The sequence below is a fragment of the Lissotriton vulgaris genome, chromosome 1_1 (genome assembly GCF_964263255.1).
Source record: "Lissotriton vulgaris chromosome 1_1, aLisVul1.2, whole genome shotgun sequence".
NCBI lineage: Eukaryota > Metazoa > Chordata > Amphibia > Caudata > Salamandridae > Lissotriton > Lissotriton vulgaris.
Genome location: NC_141685.1, coordinates 1733501920 through 1733526887, shown reverse-complemented (window position 1 = coordinate 1733526887; position 24968 = coordinate 1733501920). Strand labels below are relative to the sequence as shown.

Genomic DNA, 24968 nt, shown 5'->3' with positions numbered 1-24968 from the left:
TTCTTTATCTGGTGGTGCAGAATAGGGAGCTGCAGGGTTTCTAGAACACCTCTGGGTAGCCTGCATTACAACTGATTCCGGACGAGGATGCCCAATCAGATATTATGGCAAATTCTATGGCGCTTTGTATTTTTTTGTCAAAGCCAAGGAATAGCAGATGCTACTGAAGCTGGAGTTGTCCTCAACTTCAAACTTTCCCAGATATGATGGACTATGGGAATGGACTTTGCTGATTTCCTGGCGGAAACCTTAGTCATACAAAAAATAATCTATTTATTTAACTGTTATTGGAGGTCAAAACGTTTTGAGGCCCAATATCCTCAAGAGGAGAACTAGTAGGTGGTGGCGTGGGAGAGGCCGATAGCCGGGCTGTCTAATCATCCCATTCATGCCTCGATGAACAAATGATCCGGAGGGATCCTAACCTCTTCTGGTTTGTCTTCACCATCACTTTCTATATAATCATCATGAATCTTGATCGGTGGCAAGACACTAGTTTATGAACGAGGCAAATTCCTTTTGGGGGTTTCTTTCTGAAACTGCTGTAACCTGGAGACACTTTACATATAACTACATGGGGCTATACGGAAGACGCAAAGGACTATCATTATCTGAATCTTCTGCTTCTAGCAGGTGTACAGGTGGAAGCGGTGGCATGTTACTTGGGGAGGTCTGATGCGGTTGTATAGTCACAGGAATGCCCTCTTCAGTTATCAAGATCGAATTTGCCTGCAACGTCGACTGTACCGTTGAGGCAGAAGGTTTTATAGTTGAAATGAGTTAAAAGCTAATCTTTAAAAAAAATGAAAAAATGCTGAAATTCAGCTGTTATGGTTTACTAAGCTGACTAGAACTGTTGAAAGGAAGCAACTACACAAAGGTATGTTCTGGTATTTATTGGAACTCCTCTGTCCACCACAAATTCAGCTCTGCCTCTCACCGCCCTTGAGTTCTCTCAGCTTCTGTTCCAAGCTCTCAAAATTCTACAGCAACCTCTTAACCAACCGCAGGGAAATACCAACTGGGGACAAAGGAAAGGGGAGGAACATGGGAAAGGAAAAGCATAAAGACTATACTTAAAGGAGGTACTGTATGGAAACGGAAAAGTAAGGACAGGAAAAATATATATAATAAAGACATGAGAATAGAACGCATCTTCCCCTCTAAATAGCATTGAGAAGGCATACAGGAAATATACTCAAAGTTATTTCATTACATAGTCTTTGTGCCATTCCAGTTTAGAGTCTGGTCTTTTCTTTACATCTTGTTGCTTGAATGATCCTGTGGATGAGACGTGGGCGATGCGCTCCTAGAACTCTAGGGAGTTGGCCTCTTCCGACACCAAGATTATCGTCTCCGTTGCAATCTTTGGAGGGTCGAGTTCCATGGGACTTTTCTTCCCCGGTGCCATCTGGATCAGAACCAGCGCTGGCCTGACTTCGATCTGCTTTGACTCCTGTTCCCTTGGGCCATCCTTCGACACTTGTTCTGAAATCACTTGTGCCGTGTGTGGCACCGCCGATACTGATGCCAATTCCGAGGATGAGATCTTGGAGAGGTTGTTGGTGAAAGAAGAAGACCAGATAGATGATGGAAGGGCTTAATAAGGGGAGAAAGTGGACCCCAACCCTGACTTTGAGGGTTTGCAGGAGGCGAGTGGCCTAGACTCCTTGCCTGAGTGGAAGCTGATGTCGCCGAAGGGCCTACCACCGCCTGAGGTGACCACATACCATGCTGTTAGAATTGCCACTTTCTATTGTGGAACTAAAGTCAAACATTCTTACAGAGGTTCATGATTCCTCTTCCTCTGTATCAGAACCTTTGCTGCCCTTGAATGAAGCATTAACAGAGCCTATCTTGGATATCTGGCGGAAACCAATGCCTACTCCATCGTTTTCCAGGCCTGTGGCTAGGTGATGCAAGGTGACTCCTGTAGATCCAGCGTTTATCATCACATCCTTCGCCATAAAGCTTGGTGGTCCATGCTTTGTGCTCTTCAAAGCTGTCGGCAGGTTCCTTTCCATTAATGCCTGCTGATAGGGAGTCAAAGCGCATGGAGCAGCCGCCGAAGAAAGTTTTCTCGTCTGGGAGTATGGCTCTAAAACCCACGAATGCCACATGTCTCTTGGGCCGTTACATTCTTGCCCTCATGGACACAGCCAAGGAGGTTGTACCAAAGTTGCCCACGGAGGTCCAAGGGCATTTTTCTAAGGTGTTATCAGATGCCCAAGCTGCTGCCCGTCAAATGATCCAATCTGGATTGGACTCGGATGACTCTGTAGCCAGAGCAATGGGGTTATCTGTGGTGAAGAGGAGGCGTGCCTGGTTGCGTGGCTGAAGATTCTCACCCGATGTCCAGGCTCAATTGCTGGACTTAACATTCGATGGGTCCCGTCCGTCCAGGGCTAAAGCGGATTTGACACTGCAGCGCTTTAAGGACAGCAAGGCTACGCCAAGGTCTTTGGGACTTCAGACCCAAACCAGGAGCTTTGGACAGTTTCACAATTTCCGTAGCTTCTCAAGAATCTTGTCCTTTCGTGGCAGGAAGAAGCAGGCAAATCTCTTGTATAAGACCTACAGGGGAAAGGGCATAGGTTGTCTGTGGGGTTCTGCCCGACAGCAAGTCTCCTCCTCCTCTGCCTCTCCAGCCATTGTTGCAGGGAAGCAGCTCCACCATCTTAGAGCATGCTTGTCCAGTGGGGGGGATGGGTGTCCCATTGTCTACCTCATTGGAGATCTGCCACTACAGACCTCTGAGTTTTAAACATCATAGAAAATGGGTATGACCTACCCTTCCAGGAGTTTCCCTCTTCATTCTCTCCCCATAAGGGTCTTTGCTCAGAAGAGCATATTCTGCTTCTCCAACAGGTAGTGCTGTCATTGCTGCAAAAGGGTGCAATCAAGGTAGTTCCAGAGCAGGAAAGAGGACAGGGGTTCTAATCTCTATACTTCCTGATTCCCAAAATGGACTGTTGTTTACGGCAGATCCATGACCTCAGGATTTTGAATTTTTACCTCAGAGGAGAAATTCAGAATGCGACCCTTGCAGATGTTCTTCTCTCTCTGAAGAAGGAAGAAAGGATGGTGTTGATCGATCTACAGGATGCGTATTTTCACATTCCCATTCTGAAGTCGAATCAGAAGTATCTCCGTTTTACGGTGGGTTCTCAACATTACCAGTTTGCAGTCCTTTCGTTCGGTCTTACTTCCACATCTCTGGTATTCACCTAGGTGGTGGCGGTGATAGCAGCACATATAAGAAGGTTGGGATTCCTGTTTTTCCTATCTCGATACTGGCTGCTCAAAGCAAAGAGGCCAGAGATGGTGTTGCATCATTTGCAGGTGACAACACAGCTGTTGTTAAATTTGGGGTTTTCGATAAATGTACCCGCCTATAACATGGTCCCTCTCAGCACAACCTGTTCATAGGGACAGTATTGCACTCTACAGTGAGTCATGCCTTCGTGCCTTCACAGAGGATTCAAGACATCCAGGCTGTAATTCCACTTTTTCAAAATAGTTCTAGTCCTGAAGGTCTTGCATCTGCTTGGTCTGTTTACTTCCTGCATTTTGATGGTCAACCATGCACGCTGGCATATGAGGGCCCTCCAGTGGTGCCTCCGCAGGCAGTGGTTTCAACACAACGGAGATCTTGAGGAATTGGTCAAGATCTCCAGAGACACTGCAGCAGATCTGCAGTGGTGGAGTGTGTCAGACAACCTGTCTCAAGGGAAGCTGTTTCACCCTCCTTCTCCGGTGGTAATAGTGATAACGGATGCATCCATGTTAGGGTGGGGAGCACATCTGGGTTATCTGGAGGTCAATGGTCTTTGTTCACCAGAGGAAAGAGTGTATCTGAAAGAGACACGTTAGTGATAGTTTCCTTACCTTAGAATATCCCCAGGCGTCATACTGGATCCGGAATTTTTTGCGTAGCAGTACCCTTGCGCGTCGGTAGGCGTCGTCTGCGGCTCCGTGTCCGTCGTGGGCGCCGTGATGACGTAGTCGGAGTACTTAGACGCCGCCTCCGCGTGCTGACGTAAGTTCTTCTTTTTTCCGTGCCAGCAAGCGCAGATCTGGAAAAAGGCAGTACTTCTAGTAACTTTTTGACTAACTTTTTGGATCATCTTGATCATCTTTTCGAAGTCGTACGACTCCGATCGGTGCCTTGAGGATGCCTGGATTTAAGCACTTTGAGGATTGTGACCGCACGGTGTCGGTCACGGATCCTCACCACCTGTGTCTACTCTGTCTAGGCGTCGACCACGACGACAAGGCCTGCTCCGACTGCCGGGCCCTCTCTTCGAAAGCCAGGCGGGAGCGGTCCCGCAGGCGACTCGAACTCCGGCAGTCGGTCCTGCGCCGCGAGAGGTCCAGGTCCCACAGGAGGTCGAGGGACAGGTCGCAGGGTCGGAGCCACCACAGCTCCGAGAGTCTGCATCACTCCTCCGGGTTGAAGTCGTCGTCCGGTAAGAAACACAAGAAGTCGAAGAGGCGTCATCTCTCTTCTGACTCCCCCCGACGCTGGCGCGACGCGGCCGGAGTTTCGGGTGATACCGCCCACGCGGCTCCGTCGGATTCGCGGGCGCCGCGTCCAGCTCCACACCCTCCGGTCCTTGGGCGAGACGCGACGCCGGAGATCGAGCGCTTCCTCATGGCCATGAGGTCCCTCTCTCCTCCGACGGGCTCCGCGGGGCCTTTGGGCCCAGCGGACCCGTCTGGGGCCCCTAGCGGGTCGGGGGCTTCGGCCTCGACGCCGTCGATTGCTTTGGCCCCGACGCCGCCGCAGGGCCCGGCGTCGCAGGGCCCAACGGTCCCGATGCCGCCGGCGCCTTTGTGGAGGGCCGGGATGCTGCCAGTTATTCTATCCGGTGTGAGCTGGATACCACAGACTCACTAGGTAGAGCGATGGCAACCACGGTGGCGATTAGACGCCACGCCTGGTTGAGGTCCGCCAACTTTTCGTCCGATGTCCAAAACACATTGATGGACATGCCGTTTGATGGCCGTCGCCTTTTTGGCGACAAGGCAGACCATGCGCTTGAGCGATTTCAGGACTCCAGGGCTACGGCCAAGTCCTTGGGCCTCTTGGCCCGCGCCAGCAAACGGGTGCCTTTCGCTCTTTTCGTGGCCAAGGAAGGGGCGCCCCCACACGTGCTGCCAGCCAAACGCCACACGCCGCAGGCTTACATCCAGTGCTGTGGTGGCCATGAAAATCGCCGTGGAGGCGGTCCGGGACAACGGCAAGGCCAGTCCACACCCTCCCCCGCAGCATCCGCCTCTAAACCCTCCTAGTCGTGCTTTTCGGCCCATGTGACGCCAGTGGGGGGCAGGGTTCGCCATCACCACTCTCACTGGCGCACTGTCACTTCGGACAGGTGGGTGCTGCAGATCGTCCGAAGGGGCTACTCCCTCCCCTTCGAGACGACCCCTCAAGCCATCCCACCGCAACACCACCGCGTATCGGGGGATCATTTGCGGCTTCTGCAGGAGGAAGTTTCGACCCTCTTGGCCAAGAGGGCCATGGAGCGCGTTCCTGGGTAGGACGTGGTTGCTACTCCCACTACTTTCTGGTACCCAAGAAGGGCAAAGGGGGCCTACGCCCTATCTTGGATCTACGGAACGTCAACAATTCCTCCGGAAGAAGTTCAAGATGCTGACTCTGGCTCAGGTGTTAGCTGCCCTGGACCCAGGAGACTGGATGGTAGCGTTGGACTTGCAGGACGCTTGTATCCACATCCCTGTTCTGCCGGCCCACTGGCGTTACCTGCGGTTCACGGTAGGCCACAAGCACTTTCAGTTTACCATGCTCCCCATCGGCCTTACCAGCGCCCCACGGGTGTTCACGAAGGTGATGGCGGTGGTCGCAGCTCATCTGCGCAGGTTAGGGGTTTCAGTCTTCCCTTACCTCGACGACTGGTTGTTGAAGGCGGGCTCGCCCCAGACAGTCGTCCGCCACCTCCAGACGACTGCAGACCTCCTGCACCAGCTGGGGTTCTCCATCAATGTGCCGAAGTCACACCTGTGCCCCTCTCAGAAGCTCCTTTTCATCGGAGCGGTTCTCGACTCGGCGCAGTTTCGGGTTTACCCACCCGAACAGCGGGATCGGGATATACAGGCACTGATTCCAGTCTTTCAGCCTTTATCCCGAGTTTCGGTCAGGTTGACGCTGCGGCTTCTGGGGCTGATGGCTTCCTGCATCCTTCTGGTGCATCACGCCCGTTGGCGGATGTGGGCTCTGCAGTGGGACCTGAAGTTTCAGTGGGCCCAGCATCAGGGCAACCTGTCCGACCATGTCCTGATCTCGGAGGGCACTGCGAGACAGCTGCAGTGGTGGCTCACGGACCGCGATTGGGTCAGCGGCAGATCGCTCTCCCTTCCCCAACTGGGGCAGGTAGTTGTTACGGACGCGTCCCTCCAGGGCTGGGGAGGCCACATGGGAGAGGCGGAGATCAAAGGCCTTTTGGAGCTGCGGGCAATTCGTCTAGCACTGAAGGCCTTCCTCCCCTCTGTCCGAGGGAGTGTAGTGCAGGTGTTCACGGACAACACCACCGCCATGTGGTACTGCAACAAACAGGGCGGTGTGGGGCCGTGGACCCTCTGCCAGAAGGCTCTGCGCCTCTGTCAATGGCTGGAACATCAGGGCGTAACCCTGGTGGTTCAACACCTGGCAGGTTCTCTGAACGCCAGGGCGGACTAACTCAGCCGCCGGTGCATGATGGATCACGAATGGCATCTGAACTCGGACGTGGCGCAAGGTCTCTTTCTGCAGTGTGGAGAGCCTTGGTTAGATATATTCGCCACCGAAGAAAACGCGCAATGTCATCGGTTCTGTGCGTTGGAATTTCCAAGGCGGCACTCGCTCGGAGACACTTTTCGTCGCGAGTGGAGTTGAGGTCTGTTGTATGCCTTTCCGCCTATACCACTTCTGCCCAGAGTGCTGAAGAAGATCAGGTGCGACCGGGCACAAGTCATCCTTGTGGCTCCGGACTGGGCACGAAGGTACTGGTATCCCGAGCTACTCAGTATGTCAGTCGATCCCCCGGTTCGTCTGCCTCTTCAGGAGGACCTTCTGTCGCAGCAGCAAGGGACGGTCCTACACCTGAACCTGTCCAGTCTCCACCTCCATGCTTGGAGATTGAGCGGCGACAGTTGAGGCCATTTGACTTGCCTCCTGAAGTCTGTAACATCATTCTGGCAGCCCGGCGTCCCTCCCTCCACAAAGTCGGTATACGCCTGCAGGTGGAACAGATTTGTGTCATGGTGCACAGCAAAGGCTGTGGATCCTCTCTCTGCCCATCTTTCTGAGGTTCTTCTCTTTCTTCTTTCTCTTGCCCAGCAGGGCTCTGCTCTGGGCACTATCAAGGGCTACCTTTCTGCTCTTTCAGCCTTTTTGAGGCTGCCTGATCAACCTTCTTTGTTCAAGTCCCCTATTGTTAATCGATTCTTGAAAAGCATCACGGATACGTTCCATCCTGTGCTCTTTGTGATGCCTCAGTGGGACTTGAACTTGGTTCTTACTTTTCTGATGTGCGCTCCCTTCGAACCACTTCACAACTGTCCTCTCCGCCTTCTTACTTTGAAGACTGCCTTCCTGGTAGCCATCACCTCTGCCAGGAGAGTGAGTGAGCTCCAGGCTCTATCCTGTAAACCTCCTTTCCTTTTGGTCCATCTGGACAAGGTTGTGTTGCGGACAAGGCCCTCTTTCCTGCCCAAGGTAGTCACGGCCTTCCACATCGGGCAATCCATCACCTTGCCCACCTTCTTTCCGCCTCCGCATCCCTCGAGAGAGGAAGAGAGGCTCCACCGTCTGGACCCAAAACGTGCGCTCTCGTTCTATCTCTTTCTTTCTGAATCGTTTTGTCCACCATAAGCGTGGAAGGGTATACTCAGATGTGAGTCCCTTGCTCATTGCACCATCAGGATTCAAGCAAGCCGGGCCGATGACGGCTGTAATGCCAGAAACCGGTCCCCGGAAGCTTGTTTCCTTCCCAGTATAAGAATTGGCTTGGTAGTTTGGTTTGCCCAAATGTTCCCATGATGCACTGGGACAGGGACAGACTAATTTGCATATAGCCAGGTTCTGAGCTGGGATGGTGCAGTGAGCTAAAAAATGGTGATGGATCAAGCCCTGATCTCTTGACTGGGTAGGAGTATTCTGCTTCATTCAGAAACTCTGTCCATCACCACCCCCTTTTCTGACTCGTTCTGTCTGGATCGCACACACCAGTTCCGGGTGGATGACCCACTCTTTGTTGGTTACGTGGGCGATAAGAAGGGAAAATCGGTGCACAAGCGGACCATCTCGAGGTGAATCATCTTGTGTATCCAGGCGCGTTACTCCTTGGCTAAGAAGGAACCCGCTGTTGGGCTGAGGGCTCATTCCACTCGGCCACAGCGACTACAACTGCCTTGGGCCGAGGAGTGCCCTTGCAGGACATTTGCCAGGCAGCTACGTGGGCCTCGCTGCACACGTTTGCAAGACACTATTGCCTTTACAGCCAAGTCCGGAGGGATGGCTACTTTGGCCGTTCCGTCCTCCAGGACTTTCTGGTGTGATTATTGGTTCGCAGACCCACCACAGGGGTTGGTATTGCTGGGGTATCTATTCTAAGGTAAGGAATCTATCACTAACGTGTCTCAGATGCACAAGTTACTACTTGTGTAACGATATATCTGTAAGAGACATTAGTTAGTGATAGATTCCTTACCGACCCACCCATCCTCCCCGTTCTGCGAACCGATATCTAGGGTTAAGGTCATCCCCTTTCAGGGCCCTAGTTTCAAGGCACCAGTGTTGGTTTTTAGCATAGCTCTGCGTTTCTGGCGCGGAAAAGCTGTGTCTAAGAACTTACATCAGCACGCGGAGGCGGCGTATAAGTACTCCGACGACATCATCACGGCTCCCACGACGCCGACAACGGGCGCGGAGCCGCAGACTACGCCTACCGACGCGCAAGGGTACTGCTACGCAAAAATTTCCAGATCCAGTCTGACGCCTGGGGATATTCTAAGGTAAGGAATCTATCACTAACTAATGTCTCTTACAGATATATCGTTACACAAGTAGTAACTTGTGCTTCACATCAGACTTTTGGAATTGCGGGCAATACGTCTGGCTCTCAAGGCCTTTCTTCCTTCCATGTGCAGTCAGTCAGTCAGACAGTCAGTTCAGTTCTTAACAGACAACATTACTGTGATGTAACACATCAACAAACGGGGAGTGGCTCTTCGACTCTGGTCCTAGGCTAAGGACCATGAAATTTGCGTAATCGCAAATCATCTGCCCGTAGACCTGAATGTGCTTGTGGACAGTCTCAATTGGCAAATTTTGGCCGATCACAAGTGGCATCTCTATCGGGAGGTGGTCCTTCAAATTTTCAGGATGTGGGAGACCTGTTTGCCACTTGCGAGAATGCGCACTGCGTGTCATTCTACAGTCTTCTATGTCCGACATGTTGGGGGATGCGTTTCAGTAAGATTGGAGCTCACAGCTTCTTTATGTATTTCCCTGATACCCTTGATTCCTGAGGAAGATTCTCCAAGGCCGGGCTCAAGTCATATTGGTTGCCCCGGATTGTCCGCGAAGGGTGTGGTACAGAGACCTCCTTTACCTCTCTTTCCACCCTCCACTCCGTCTCCCTCTCAGGGCAGACCTCCTCTTGCAGTCCCTGGTTCTACAACCCCCACCTCCAGAGCCTGCACCTTCTTATATATTTTATTGGCTCTCGCAGGTCGTGATTCTGAGAACACTCAATACCTTAAGGTACAACAGATTTTCGGGGTTTACAATTACCTTGGGAGTCTGAACTACTTGTAGGTTTTTAGATCTGATCATTTAACCCAGGTTATGGCTATGATTGCGCATCACATCACAATAGGGGTGTTAGTTTTCTATTTAAGATGTGCCAGACTAAATTTCCTCAAATTTAGTGTATGTCACCAACTGTCTTTTTAACTTTTTAGCTTTTGGCATGTTCATGCTTGATTGAATAGCGGCACATGCACAAGATGATTGTTTTTTACTACTACTAAGGTGCACACATGTGGTCATTTAACTGTACTAGGCATACAATGAGCACATCACTTTTGATTTTTGCACATGACAAATTTGAGGGTATGCTTTGTGTTATCTCATATACAACTGTTACTTGTATTACAAAACTGGCCATAATTGGTTACAGTGCTTAACATGTGTGCCAATCATAATCACTAAGGCATGTTTGCCCTAATTATCATTTCCTGTGAGTTGTGTATAAAATGTATATTTTATTTAATTTAGGTCCTAATTAATGGGAGGCACACAGATCTTATAGCGTTTTATGTGAGTCACCTACCACAGGAACTCTCCATCTCCCAGTATGCTGCATTCTTGGAAAATGTGACTGAACTTGAACAGCGTTATCATTGCTTGGAGCTGGCGAAAGAGGCAGGTGAGAAATGCACACTGATACAATTTTATTCACTCAAGTTTAGGAAAAATAAAGTGAGTGCAGATGTGTATTCTGCTCACCTGGGTTTCCATATACATTTGATAAATATTGTTTAAATTCTGCACACAAATGAATCTCGTTAGGCTGCTTTAGGACGTAGGTCATTAAATCTAGACTTGCAAGGTATTTTAACAGGAATATCAGACGTTACAACGTAGGGCTTTAATCCCTATGCCTTTACCCCACGTGCAGTGCAACTCATTGACCTTTACAGTGCGTTGCAATACCACACAAAGCTTAACAGCGCATGCTTTTACTACACAATCTTGTCACTTCCGATAAATATATATAGGTGGGTGTGTGTGTGTATTGTGTATGTGTATATATATATATATATATATATGTGTATATATATATATATATATATATATATATATATATTTTTTTTTTTTTTCAAAGCAATTGAAATGATACACCGCACTCTTCTAGGTTTGATTAAGCTTCTTTAATCCATCAAGGAAAAACTTCCTCACCTACGCGTTTCAAACAGATTACTGTTCTTGCTCACGGTAGTTACAAGTCCATTTTTTCTTTTTACTATTTATACCCTCCTGCCCATATGGCAATTAGGATGCATTATGGGAGGGGTAGTTTTTGGTGAAAACAAACCATGTCAGGTCACTTTTGCAAGTTATCACAGTCCAGTTATTTGACTTGAAATGACATATGATGGCTGAGTGCCTATGGTTTTAATAAAACCATTTACAAAGCGGATTGAGTTGTGGTCTATCTCGCTGTGTGAGTGTACAATTAATGTACATACTGGGTGATAGCTGAGTGCTACACGTAGAAGTCAATGACTTGTAACTTGCTCCAGGACTCTGACATTATTTAAAATAAACGCTGGTAATAACAAACAGAAAAGTTTAACTTTTACATATGTATTCAGTTATACCCTATATATTTTCGACTTCTAAGCATTGTGTACTCAAAGGAATCAAAACGTCTAGTTTAAGTTTCAAGTTTACATTTCACATAAATGTTATTTTAGATTCCAACACTCCTTTGTGAGAAAAGTCTTTTGTCAGAAGAGAATGTCATATTTTAACCGGAAATTTTCATACAACTGGTCATGTGATTGCATTGGACTCTTGGATAAGTCATAAATGTACATAAAGTTCTTCGTCCCCGTTCAATCCTTGGGGGGTCTTAGTTTTGAATTTTATTATTAATTTTGACTCCAAACGTCTGAGTTTCTGTAGGCGATTACCTCCTCTCTCACTGTCTGGTATCATTGCCAGTCCTGAATATCTAACATTTAACCAGGTTTTATTCTTGTGAGTCGTGAGATGTTTTGCCATAGCATAAGTTTGGTCCTTGTTCTGCATGGCCCTAATGTGTTCTAACATCCTTTTCTTTAGGGCACATATGGTCGATCCAATATATCTCTTGCCGCATTCACATTCCAGGAGATAGACAACATAATGGGATTCACAAGTAATCTTGGTTTGAATTTCAAAGGGTTGGCCTTTCGGATCTGTTATGGATTTGAGATTTCTTCCAATTTTACATGCTTTACAGGATAAGCATTTGGTGAATCCTTTTTGTCTTTTCTCTAGCCATGTTTCCTCTCCCGCCTCATCTCCACTATTAGTCCCATTTAGCTCTTGTGTGATTTTTTTGGTGTTTGATTTGGCAAAAAACTTTTTTAATTTCAGTTTCCTTATATATTTGTATATGTCAATTTTTGTTTCCACTTCATCCTGATGTTTTTCTGGGCTGAACGTTAATCCTTTATTCAGTACCTTCCTTTCATTGATGGTGAGGGTATAGTCTGATAAGTTTATTATTAGGTCTGGATTCATGTTGTTTTTCCTTGTGTTATCCATTATTACCTCTTTGATAAGGTGCGATTGCGCAATGGGGATACAAGATGAAAACAATAAAAAGAGGAGAAATAAGAGCACGAGAAAAAACCAGAACTGAGACACTGATAGTCAAGAAAAAAGAGGATACTGAAACAACAAAGGAAGAGAAACCACGCCTCATCTTGACATATTCAAAAGAAAGTGAAAACATAAGAAAAGCGGTCACCAAATACTGGAGTGTATTGAAAAAGGATCCTGATATTGGAAACACCATAGGAGATGCCCCTTTACTTTCTTTCAGGAAAGCACCATCTATTGGTGACATTCTGGTCAATAGCCATTTCATAAACAAAAGAGAGGAAACATGGCTAGAGAAAAGACAAAAAGGATTCACCAAATGCTTATCCTGTAAAGCATGTAAAATTGGAAGAAATCTCAAATCCATAACAGATCCGAAAGGCCAACCCTTTGAAATTCAAACCAAGATTACTTGTGAATCCCATTATGTTGTCTATCTCCTGGAATGTGAATGCGGCAAGAGATATATTGGATCGACCATATGTGCCCTAAAGAAAAGGATGTTAGAACACATTAGGGCCATGCAGAACAAGGACCAAACTTATGCTATGGCAAAACATCTCACGACTCACAAGAATAAAACCTGGTTAAATGTTAGATATTCAGGACTGGCAATGATACCAGACAGTGAGAGAGGAGGTAATCGCCTACAGAAACTCAGACGTTTGGAGTCAAAATTAATAATAAAATTCAAAACTAAGACCCCCCAAGGATTGAACGGGGACGAAGAACTTTATGTACATTTATGACTTATCCAAGAGTCCAATGCAATCACATGACCAGTTGTATGAAAATTTCCGGTTAAAATATGACATTCTCTTCTGACAAAAGACTTTTCTCACAAAGGAGTGTTGGAATCTAAAATAACATTTATGTGAAATGTAAACTTGAAACTTAAACTAGACGTTTTGATTCCTTTGAGTACACAATGCTTAGAAGTCGAAAATATATAGGGTATAACTGAATACATATGTAAAAGTTAAACTTTTCTGTTTGTTATTACCAGCGTTTATTTTAAATAATGTCAGAGTCCTGGAGCAAGTTACAAGTCATTGACTTCTACGTGTAGCACTCAGCTATCACCCAGTATGTACATTAATTGTACACTCACACAGCGAGATAGACCACAACTCAATCCGCTTTGTAAATGGTTTTATTAAAACCATAGGCACTCAGCCATCATATGTCATTTCAAGTCAAATAACTGGACTGTGATAACTTGCAAAAGTGACCTGACATGGTTTGTTTTCACCAAAAACTACCCCTCCCATAATGCATCCTAATTGCCATATGGGCAGGAGGGTATAAATAGTAAAAAGAAAAAATGGACTTGTAACTACCGTGAGCAAGAACAGTAATCTGTTTGAAACGCGTAGGTGAGGAAGTTTTTCCTTGATGGATTAAAGAAGCTTAATCAAACCTAGAAGAGTGCGGTGTATCATTTCAATTGCTTTGAAAAGTTTCACGAGTCTTGTCCTTGACTCGGCACCGGCACCAGCTGAATGGCCGCTCCTCCTCCAGCAAGGGACATTTGTTTTAACATATATATATATATATATATATATATATATATATATATATATATATATATATATATATATATATATATATATATATATATATATATATATATATATATATATATATATATACACACCCACATATATAGGTGCGTGTGGGGTTCTGCATCTGTAGCTATATATACATATGCTGTGCATACTCCTGGCATCTAGTGTTGGACGTGTGCAAGTTGGTTTTCTTCAAATCATTCACCTACTGTTGGTAATGTGCATGGGGATCAGCTCCAATGTTAGATTGTTTTTTTCTCTGCCTTGGGCTTAAGACGTGTCCCTTCGAGCTCCTGTTCAACGCCACGTGGTGTTCTCAGCAGGTCACCTCGGATCCGTTCCTCTTCGCAAGAGATTACAGTTGTGCTTCAGCTTCCACATACTCCTCGTCATCACTCACACTCAAGAGAGGTTAGAATCTGAAAGAGACACGTTAGTGATAGATTCCTTAACTTAGAATATCCCCAGGCGTCAGACTGGACCCGGAAAGTTTTGCGTAGCAGTACCCTTGCGCGTCGGTAGGCGTCGTCTGCGGCTCCGCGTCCGGCGTCGGCGTCGTGGGCGCCGTGATGACGTTGTCGGAGTACATAGACGCCGCCTCCGCGTGCTGACGTCAGTTCTTCTTTTTTCCGCGCCAGCCAGCGCAGATCTGGAAAGAGCAGTTCCCTAGTCATTTTTTGACTAAACTTTTTGATCTTTTTGATCTATTTCGAAGTCTTACGACTCTGACGGTGCCGTTAGGGATGCCCGGCTTCAAGCATTGCGACGAGTGCGACCGTACCATGCCGGTCACGGATCCCCACCGCTTGTGCCTGATGTGTTTGGGCGTCGACCATGACGACGAGGCCTGCTCCGACTGTCGGGCCCTCACGAGGAAGGCCAGGCGGGAGCTGTCCCGCAGGCGACTCGAGATCCGCCAGTCGGCCCCGCGCCGTTTGAGGTCCCGGTCCCACGGGAGGTCGAGAGACAGGTCGCGGGGGCGGAGCCGTCACAGCTCCGGGAGTCGGCGCCACACCTCCGGGTCCAAGTCGTCAGGTAAGAAGCATAAGAAGTCGAAGAGACATCATCGCTCTTCTGACTCCCCCCGTCGCTCGCGCGACGCGGCCGTGGGTTCGGGTGACACCGCCCACGCGGCTCCTCGTGAGTCGCGGGCGCCGCGTTCGGCTCCATACCCCCCGGTCCCCGGGCTGAACGCGACGCCTGAGGAGATAGAGCGCTTCCTCATGGCCATGAGGTCCCTTTCTCCTCCGACAGGTTTCGCGGCGCCTTCGGGCCCAGTGAACCCGTCTGGGGGCCCTAGTGGGTCGGGGGCTGTGACCCCGACGCCGTCGGGTGCTTCGGCCTCGATGCCGCCGGCGCCGCAGGGCTCCACGATCCCGGCGCCGCAGGGTACAGCGGTCCCGGCGTCGTCGGTGCCTTCGGGCCCGACGCCGCAGGGCACCGTTCGGCTCTCGTCGGGCGCTGGATTGTCCCCGGTGGACCTTACGGCCCCCCCGGGGTCGGTCCGTGTGGTGTCCCCTCCGGCGTCGGCCTCGGCCGACGCCGTCCCCGATGCCTCCTCTCAATCGGTTCCGACGTCGGGTATTTCCATCCCTATAAGCCGTCCTCATTCACTTATGACCCTGAGTCTCAGGAGATGGGGGAAGAGGAGGATTGGGAGGGGTCTGAGGACCCCCTGATGAGGGAATGTCAGTCTAACATGGACTGGACAGGAGACCTTGAGGAAGCCAGTGGCCTGGACACCTCTCCAGACACTGGATTCGTCTCTCCTCCTACCGTGGCTTCGGAGGAGGGCGCAACATATGGTGTGGTGATGATGAGGGCTGCTAAGGCATTGGGCCTTGAGCTCCCCGTCGCGGCCGTGAGGACTAATCTCCTCACTGAGGTCCTTAAGCCGCAGTCATGCTCCATGGAGCCTCTGCTGCCGTTTAATGAGGCCTTGACGGACGTTCTTTTGGGCACTTGGTCCAGGCCCGCTACAGGTTCGCCTGTAGATAGGAACGTGGCCAGACGGGCGACCCATGTTTCTGTAGTAGGGGATCTCTGTGTATAGTCATAATCTAGTGAATAGTCCCGCCCATGTGCGTGGACCCCGGAGCAATCAAAAATAATCTCTAAAGTGTCTAAAAAATGCAGAACTGCACAGACACTTAAGAGAGAATTTAAAGACATATAATGCAGCCTATAAAAGGCTACACTGTCCAGTACTTCAGCTAGAAATTCTACCAAAAACCCACAAAAACAGCAAAGCCTGTCCAGATTTCCCTTGTCTTCAGTACAAACCCCTCTGGAAGATAGAGAGGAAGGCATGGACAGACAAGCCCCATAGGCTGCCATTATGTGGCTCAGAATAGGATACTGTGCCTTTAAGAGAACTTTCCAGAACTTCACAGTATCCCAGAATGCCTTGCAGGTCTCTCTTACTTTCAGTTCTTTTTTCCGGGTCCTGCAAGCAGGACCCTGGAGCATTGAGCTCTCCCTTTTCAAGGGTTTTGTTGGTGTTTTTTCCCTAAATTCGATTTTGTGTACTTTTAAAGTGCTTTGGTGACTTTCTTCTTGGTTTTTGCACTCTTTTGCTGTCTATAATGCCTATTTGACAAATGCCCGGAGTGCTCCAGGAAGGAGGCCAAGACAGACCCCCATGAGGTCTGTATCCTCTGCCTTCCCTCTTCTCACATCCCTGAGGAGTGTGAGATCTGCCAAGGTTTCTCTGGCAGGACCCTGAAGGACAGACTGAAGATCAGGCTTCAGGGACTAGAAGAAAGAAGACAGAAGACGCAAGGTGGGTCTGGAGGGGCTTGATCTGCCCATGCTGAGGCCCCTGGGGGGCTCCCTGGGGGCAGGAAGCCCAGCACACGTCCCCATTCTCCGTCTGGGTCGGTGGCACCCACCAAGACGTCGAGGGGGAAGTCCAAGGCCGGCTCCCCATCTCCCCAGGGCTTGGGTCGAGAAAACGTCGCCCGTCGACGTCGAGGGACCTGCATAGGCCGCCGTCGAACACAGAGACTTTGTCGTCATCGCTGTCGTCGACGTCGAGCTATCGACGTCGACAGGATCGGCGTCGGCGCTCACCGCCGAGGCGATACCGCCGATCGCCGTCAAGACACAAGGCTTCATCGTCGTCGAGGGGATCCTCGTCGTCGAGCCCGCCGTTGACGCAGAAGCACTCGCCGGCGAGGCGGAGGCGTTCGCCGTCGAGGCGTAGGAGGTCGAGGTCGACGTCGAGACGATCCAAGGCGACGTCGAGGGGGTCGCCGTCGAGGCGCAAGAGATCGCCGTCTAGACGCAGAGGGTCGTCGTCAAGATGGTCCGGGTCGACGTCGAGGCACAGCCGTTCGAAGCCGAAGAAAAGGAGAAGGTCGACGCCGAGGGGTCGCTCAACGTCGAGGGGCCGACGGTCGACGCCTGAACACCGGGAGGCGGTGTCTAAGGATCGTGCTACGCGGCCTAGGGCTGAGGGGGGCTCCCCTCAGCCCGGTATGGATGGTGGGTCACCGGGATCGGTGTACTCGGAGGTGTATACCCCAAAGAAGTCTATTCCGCCTCCTCCTCCTCTACCTAGAGGCCCGCGTCCGAGGACTCCTACGCCTCCTCCTTTGCCTCCTCTGCCTGAAAAACCTCCACCGGTTCCGCCGAGGTTGGTCTCATTGCCAGATCTCCCGACCCCTCCTAAGAAGACTCCTAAAGCTAAGGAACCACGTAAGCCCAAGTCGGCCACCCCGGAGAAGCCGGTGGACCGGCCGAGGCCCAGACGATCGAAATCTCGCTCCAGACGGAGGGAACGATCACGGAGTAGGCACAGGTCCTCCACACGTTCCAGACGGCACCGTAGGAGACATAGATCCAGGACCGATACGTCTTCTAGGACCCGCCCCTATTCCCCTACTTTGTCCGATTCCCCGGAGACTAGGGTGTCTCCTATCGATGACATCGGTACATTCCAGAAGGTTCTCCTGAAGGGGGCCGCGAAGTTGGGTATCACGGTGACGGCTCCTACACCTACGACGTCCGTGATATTCGAGACTTTGCACAAGAAGCACCTGTCTCGCCCCCTGTTGCCCTTGGTTCCAGGACTAGTTGAACCGGCACAAGAACTTTTTCTTACACCTGCGGTGGTGAAGGCCGCCCCGTCTAGATTTTTGAAAAAGTACAGGGCGCCGGACTCGGACCCGGCCTTCCTGAGGATGGGCCCAGTCCCCGACTCAGTGATAGTTACGGTGGCCAGAAAACAGCATGCTACCTCCCCGTCCTCCACCGTGCCTCCAGACAAGGAGAGCCGCTGGATTGATTCGGCGGGCAGGAAGGCGTGCGGGACGTCTTCCACCACGTTGAAGGCCTCCAGCGACTCGGTATTGCTGGGACGATATGACCGTGCGCTTTGGGATTCCATGGAGCAGTTCGCTGACCTCGTGCCGCGTGACAGAAGGGAGGACTTCATGGAGATTGTCAAGGAGGGGATGCTGGTCTCGAACAGGGCCATCAGTGCTGCGGCGGATATCGCCTTGCTAGCTGCACATGGCTACTGCCACGGCATCAACCAGCGCCGTCATGTGTGGCTCAGGCTTACGTCCCTTAAGCCTGAGGCTCAACATCGAGTGGCCAACCTGCCGTTTTCCGGGGACACGCTCTTCGGTAAACACGCAGATGACGAGATGGCCCGGATGAAGGCCGAGGCAGAAACCCTGACGGCGGTGGGCTTGGAGAAGCCCAAGGACAAGAAACCCTACCGCCAGTTCCAACGGCGGTTCGGCTCGCAAGGGAAAGGAAGAGGACAGTCTTCGGGACAACAGCAGCAGCAACAACAGCAGCAGTTCCGAAGGCCTTTCCAAAAACGTCAGAGGGGTAGAGGTGGACAACAGCCCTCTACCGCGACCAAGGGCCCGGCCGGGTCTCGACCCTGAGCGGTTACTTCCCCGTCATCCGTTACCCGCTCCGGTGGGGGGAAGCGTTCAATTTTTTCTGGCAGAGTGGAGAACAATTACTCAGGACAAGTGGGTGCTGAATATTGTTTGCAATGGATACAGTCTTCGGTTCATCAGCCCTCCTCCGGCAATCCCTCCGGTCAGCTCGCAGTATCAACTACGCGAGCTCCAGGCGGAGGCCGATATTCTGTTAAGGAAAAGGGCGATAGAAGACGTACCTCTGTCTCAAAGAGGAAGAGGTCTGTACTCCCGGTTCTTTCTGGTTCGCAAGAAGGACAAGAACGAGTTCAGGCCCATTCTGGACTTGCGGCAGGCAAACAAGTGGATTCGCAGAGAAAAGTTTCGCATGCTGTCGTTGCATCAGATTTATCCTCAGCTGCAACAGGGGGACTGGCTTTGTGCCATAGACCTACAAGATGCGTACTTCCACGTGCCCATAGCGCACAAGCACAGGAAGTTTCTGCGATTTCAAGTCGGCGCCAATCACTACCAATACACGGTGCTACCTTTCGGACTGAAATCTGCACCCAGGACATTCTCGAAGTGCATGGCAGTGGTAGCGGCACACCTGAGGAAAGGCAAGGTGTTTGTCTACCCGTACCTGGACGATTGGTTGATCAAGGCCTCCTCCTTCTCAGAAGCTCAAGCAGACTTCCGGAAGACGTGCGTTCTCTTGAACAAGCTGGGGTTGCACATCAACATGTCCAAGTCTGTCCCGATCCCGGTCCAATGTATTCAGTACTTGGGAGCCACCATCAATACGCTGTCAGCAAGCGTGTCTCCTTCGGAGGAGCGACGGAGATCGATCCTTCGGAAGGCTCAGGCTCTTATGACCGCTCCATCTACAACAGTGAGGACGGTGTCTTCTCTACTGGGGTCGATGGCCTCTTGTATCTTCCTCACTCCTCATGCACGACTACACATGAGACCTCTGCAGGAGTGCCTGGAGGATCAATGGGACCAGAGGAAAGGATCTTGGGACGACAAGATACGACTGTCTCTGCATGCTCTTCAGTCTCTGAAGTGGTGGTGTTCAGCGGAAAATCTCCTCAGAGGGATTCCCTTCCACAAGGACATTCCTACTCAGACGATCGTGACGGATGCTTCTCTCCAGGGCTGGGGAGCGCTTTCGGTAGACTTACAGATCCAAGGCACGTGGTCTCAGACGGAGTCCACGTATCACATCAATTTCCTGGAACCCAGAGCTGTTCACTTGGCGCTGAAGGCCTTTCATCCGTCCTTCCGGACCAACTCTCTGCTTGTACAGACGGACAATACGACCACAATGTATTATCTCAACAAGCCGGGGGGGGGGTCGAGATCGCGCACCCTGTCTCGGGAGGCGCAGGTGATCTGGCACTGGCTTCTGGCAAGAGGATTGACGATAACGGCTACCCACCTGCCAGGTGTACAGAATGTTCAGGCGGACGCACTGAGCAGACTGATTCAGGAAAATCACGAGTGGGTCATAAACGACGACGTACTAGGAGAAGTCTTCGCAAGGTGGGGGACTCCAGATGTAGATCTGTTCGCCACCGCCGAAAACAGCAAATGCCGAGACTTCGCCTCCAGGTACTACCAGCAGGGGACGCTGGGGAATGCACTCTGGATCAACTGGTCGAACAGCTTTGTTTACGCTTTTCCGCCCATCCCTCTGATTCTGGCGGTGCTCATCAAGCTGGCCAGATCCAGGGCACGAATGATCTTGATTGCCCCGGAATGGCCCAGACAATGGTGGTTCACGGATCTCCTACACCGGTCCCTCCTTCCACACATTCGGTTGCCGTGCAGGCCGGACCTTCTCACGAAGTTCGGGGGGCAGATGGTACACCCCAACCTCTCGTCCTTGAGTTTGGCGGCATGGCTCCTGAGGTAGTATAATATGGCCATTTGAATCTACCAAATGATTGCATGGACATACTGAAGGAGTCTAAGAGGCCTTCCATTCGGACATCCTACGCTTACAAGTGGAAGAGGTTTTGTATCTGGTGTGTGTCCAGGAACTGTGATCCTACGACGTGCAAGGAAGATGTCATCCTTCCCTACCTTCTACATTTGGCGCGATCTGGCCTTAATATTCACTCTATTAGGGTTCATCTCGCTGCATTGACTGCCTACAGGAAAAGCCCTTCACAGACTTCCTTCTTTCAGATCCCTGTGATCAAAGACTTCTTGGAAGGCTTGAGGAAAGTGTTCCCTCCTGTCAGGCTTCCTTCGCCTTCATGGGAATTGAATGTGGTGCTGTCCAGTTTGATGAAGGAGCCTTTTGAACCTATTCATAAAGCTTCGTTGCAGCACCTGTCCTGGAAGGCGGCGTTCCTCGTGGCCATTACATCGGCCCGCAGGGTGAGTGAAATTCAGGCGTTGTGTTGTAATGAACCTTATACTGTATTTCATGCTGCTAAGGTTGTTATGCGTACTCACCCTAAATTTCTTCCCAAGGTTATTTCTGACTTTCATGTCAACCAAACTATAACTTTGCCTACGTTCTTTCAGAATCCTTCATCTCCAGCGGAAAGGTCCTTACATTCCCTGGATGTTCGGAGGGTGTTGAAATTTTATCTGGATAAGACTAAAGATATTCGTAGGTCAGACCAATTGTTTATCAATTACGGATCAGTCAGGACGGGTCTTGCGACCTCTAAGCAGTCCATTTCTAGGTGGATTGTGTCCTGCATACAGCTATGTTACCAGAAAGCTAATAAGACCTTAGGAGGTAAGCCTAAGGCTCATTCCACCAGGGGCAAAGCTGCCACGACAGCCTTGCTCCGTAATGTGCCGATTGCAGAAATCTGCAAGGCCGCCACTTGGAAGTCAGTTCATACCTTTGCTAAGCATTACTGTCTGGATGCTGATGCCAGAGCAGATGCTCAGGTTGGACAGGCTTCGCTGCGGAATTTGTTCGCACAATAGTGGTGTTGGTTTCTTTTCTCCACCGCCGCTTGGTGTGGGGATGGGCTTGCCATTCTATTCACTTGATTAGGACTATACACAGAGATCCCCTACTACAAAGGAGTAGTTTCTTTTCTGTAACTCCAGTTCTGTAGTAGGGGTATCTCTGTTATAGTCATAAGCGCCCGCCCTCCTCCCCGGTGGAGAGATGTTCAGGTAAAGAATGTTACAGGTCGGGCGTGTTACGCCTTCAAAAAGAACTGAAAGTAAGAGAGACCTGCAAGGCATTCTGGGATACTGTGAAGTTCTGGAAAGTTCTCTTAAAGGCACAGTATCCTATTCTGAGCCACATAATGGCAGCCTATGGGGCTTGTCTGTCCATGCCTTCCTCTCTATCTTCCAGAGGGGTTTGTACTGAAGACAAGGGAAATCTGGACAGGCTTTGCTGTTTTTGTGGGTTTTTGGTGGAATTTCTAGCTGAAGTACTGGACAGTGTAGCCTTTTATAGGCTGCATTATATGTCTTTAAATTCTCTCTTAAGTGTCTGTGCAGTTCTGCATTTTTTCGACACTTTAGAGATTATTTTTGATTGCTCCGGGGTCCACGCACATGGGCGGGACTATTCACTAGATTATGACTATAACAGAGATACCCCTACTACAGAACTGGAGTTACAGAAAAGAAACTACTCCTTCCTGTCCACCCACCCCACCCCGAGAGTCTGGTCATCCAGGCCTCTAACTCCCAGACCGCCTTCCCGACGGCCCCGCCGGACAGGGAGTCCAAGAGGTACGAGAACTATGGTAAGAAGATCTTCTCGTCCCTTAGCTTGGGACTGCGGTCTTCCAACACCGCATGCCTCTTGGGCCGTTACACCCTCTCTCTGTGGGAAACGGTGGCGGAAGTGCTGCCAGAGTGTCCGTTGGAGGTACGGGCCAAACTCGACCTAGCCCTTGTGGAGGTCCGGGACGCAGCCAGGTATTCAATCAGATGTGACCTGGATACTACTGACTCGCTGGGCAGAGCGATGGCTACGACGGTGGCGGTACGACGCCACGCCTGGCTGAGATCCGCCAATTTTTTGGCAGATGTCCAAAACACACTCATGGACATGCCGTTCGATGGCCGTCGCCTCTTTGGCGACAAGGCAGACCACGCGCTTGAGCGCTTTAAGGACTCCAGGGCTACGGCCAAGTCCTTGGGCCTCTTGCCCCACGCCAGCAATCGGGTGCCTTTCGTTCCTTTCGTGGCCACGGAAGGGGCGTTCCCACACGTGCTGCCAGCCCGCGCCGCAGAACGTTCAACAGCGTGGTGGCGGCCGTGGAAACCGCCGTGGCGGCGGTCGGGGTCAGCGGCGAGGCCAGTCCACACCCCTCTCCGCAGCACCCGCCTCCAAACCTTCAGAGTTTTCAGGGCCATGTGACGCCTGTGGGAGGCAGGGTTCGCCATCACCTCTCCCACTGGCGCAGTGTTACGTCGGACTGGTGGGTGCTGCAAATCGTCCGAAGGGGCTACTCCTCTCCTTCGAGGCGACCCCTCCAGCCATGCCACTGCAATTCCACCACGTGTCGGGGGATCACTTGCAACTTTTGCAAGAGGAAGGCACTACCCTCTTGGCCAAGGGGGCCATTGAGCGCGTTCCTGGGCCAGAAGTAGGGTGTGGTTGTTACTCTCACTACTTTCTGGTACCCAAGAAGGGTAAAGGGTGCCTACACCTTATCTTGGACCTACGGGACGTCAACGGCTTCCTCCGGAAGGAGAAGTTCAAGATGCTGACTTTTGCTCAGGTCCTAGCTGCCCTAGACCCTGGAGACTGGATGGTAGCATTGGACTTGCAGGACGCTTATTTTCACATCCACGTCCTGACGGCCCACCGACGTTATCTGCGGTTTACGGTAGGCCGGAAGCACTTTCAGTTTACCGTGCTCCCCTTCTGCCTTACCAGCGCCCCACGGGTGTTCACGAAGGTGATGGCGGTGGTCGCAGCTCATCTGCGCAAGTTAGGGGTGTCAGTCTTCCCCTACCGCGACAACTGATTGTTGAAGGCGGGCTCGCCCCAGACAGTCGTCAGCCACCTCCAGACTACGGCCGACCTCCTGCACTTGCTGGGGTTCTCCATCAACGTGCCGAAGTCGCACCTGTGTCCCTCTCAGAAGCTCCTCTTCATCGGAGCGGTTCTAGACTCGGCGCAGTTTCGGGTTTACCCACCCGAACAGCGGGTTTGGGATATACAGGCTCGGATTCCCATCTTTCAGCCTTTATCCCGAGTCTCGGTCAGGTTGACGGTGCGGCTTCTGGGGCTGATGGCCTCCTGCATCCTTCTGGTGCATCACGCCCGGTGGCGGATGCGGGCTCTGCAGTGGGACCTGAAGTTTCAGTGGGCCCAGCATCAGGGCAACTTGTCCGATCATGTCTTGATCTCGGAGGGCACTGCAAGACAGCTGCAGTGGTGGCTCACGGACCGCAATTGGGTCAGTGGCAGATCCCTCTCCCTACCCCACCCGGAGCACGTGGTTGTGACGGACGCGTCACTCAAGGACTGGGGAGGCCACATGGGAGAGCGGAGATCAGAGGCCTCTGGTCTCCGGCGGAGTCCTGGCTCCATATCAACCTTTTGGAGCTGCGGGCGATTCGTCTAGCACTGAAGGCATTCTCCCCTCTGTCCGGGGGAGTGTAGTGCCGGTGTTCACGGACAACACCACTGCCATGTGGTACTGCAACAAACAGGGCGGGGTGGGTCGTGGACCCTCTGCCAGGAGGCTCTGCGCCTTTGGCAGGGGCTGGAACATCAGGGTGTGACCCTGGTGGTTCAACACCTGGCAGGTTCGCTGAACGCCAGGGCGGACAAACTCAGCCGACGGTGCATGATGGATCACGAATGGCGTCTGAACTCGGACGTGGCGCAAGGCCTCTTTCAGCAATGGGGAGAGCCTTGGTTAGATCTATTCGCCACAGAAGAGAACGCGCAATGTCATCAGTTCTGCGCGTTGGAATTTCCAAGGCGGCACTCGCTCGGAGACGCTTTTCGGCGCGAGTGGAATTGCGGTCTGTTGTACGCCTTTCCGCCTTTACCACTTCTGCCCAGAGTGCAGAAGAAGATATGGGGCGACCGGGCCCAGGTTCTCCTTGTGGCTCCGGACTGGGCACGAAGATACTGGTATCCCGAGCTACTCAGCATGTCAGTCGATCCCCCGATTCGTCTGCCTC

The 24968-nt window shown here is 51.1% G+C and overlaps 1 protein-coding gene across 3 annotated transcripts in view; it reads left to right on the top strand.

Moving 5' to 3' along the window:
• The window catches only part of NUP107 (nucleoporin 107), a 590137-nt gene that overhangs the window by 414155 nt on the left and 151014 nt on the right, over positions 1-24968 (top strand). For all 3 annotated transcript variants that reach the window (XM_086919004.1, XM_086919006.1, XM_086919003.1), the window contains exon 21: positions 10283-10433. In XM_086919004.1, the coding sequence (XP_086775130.1) occupies positions 10283-10433 (151 nt within the window). The remainder of the gene's footprint in view (positions 1-10282; positions 10434-24968) is intronic.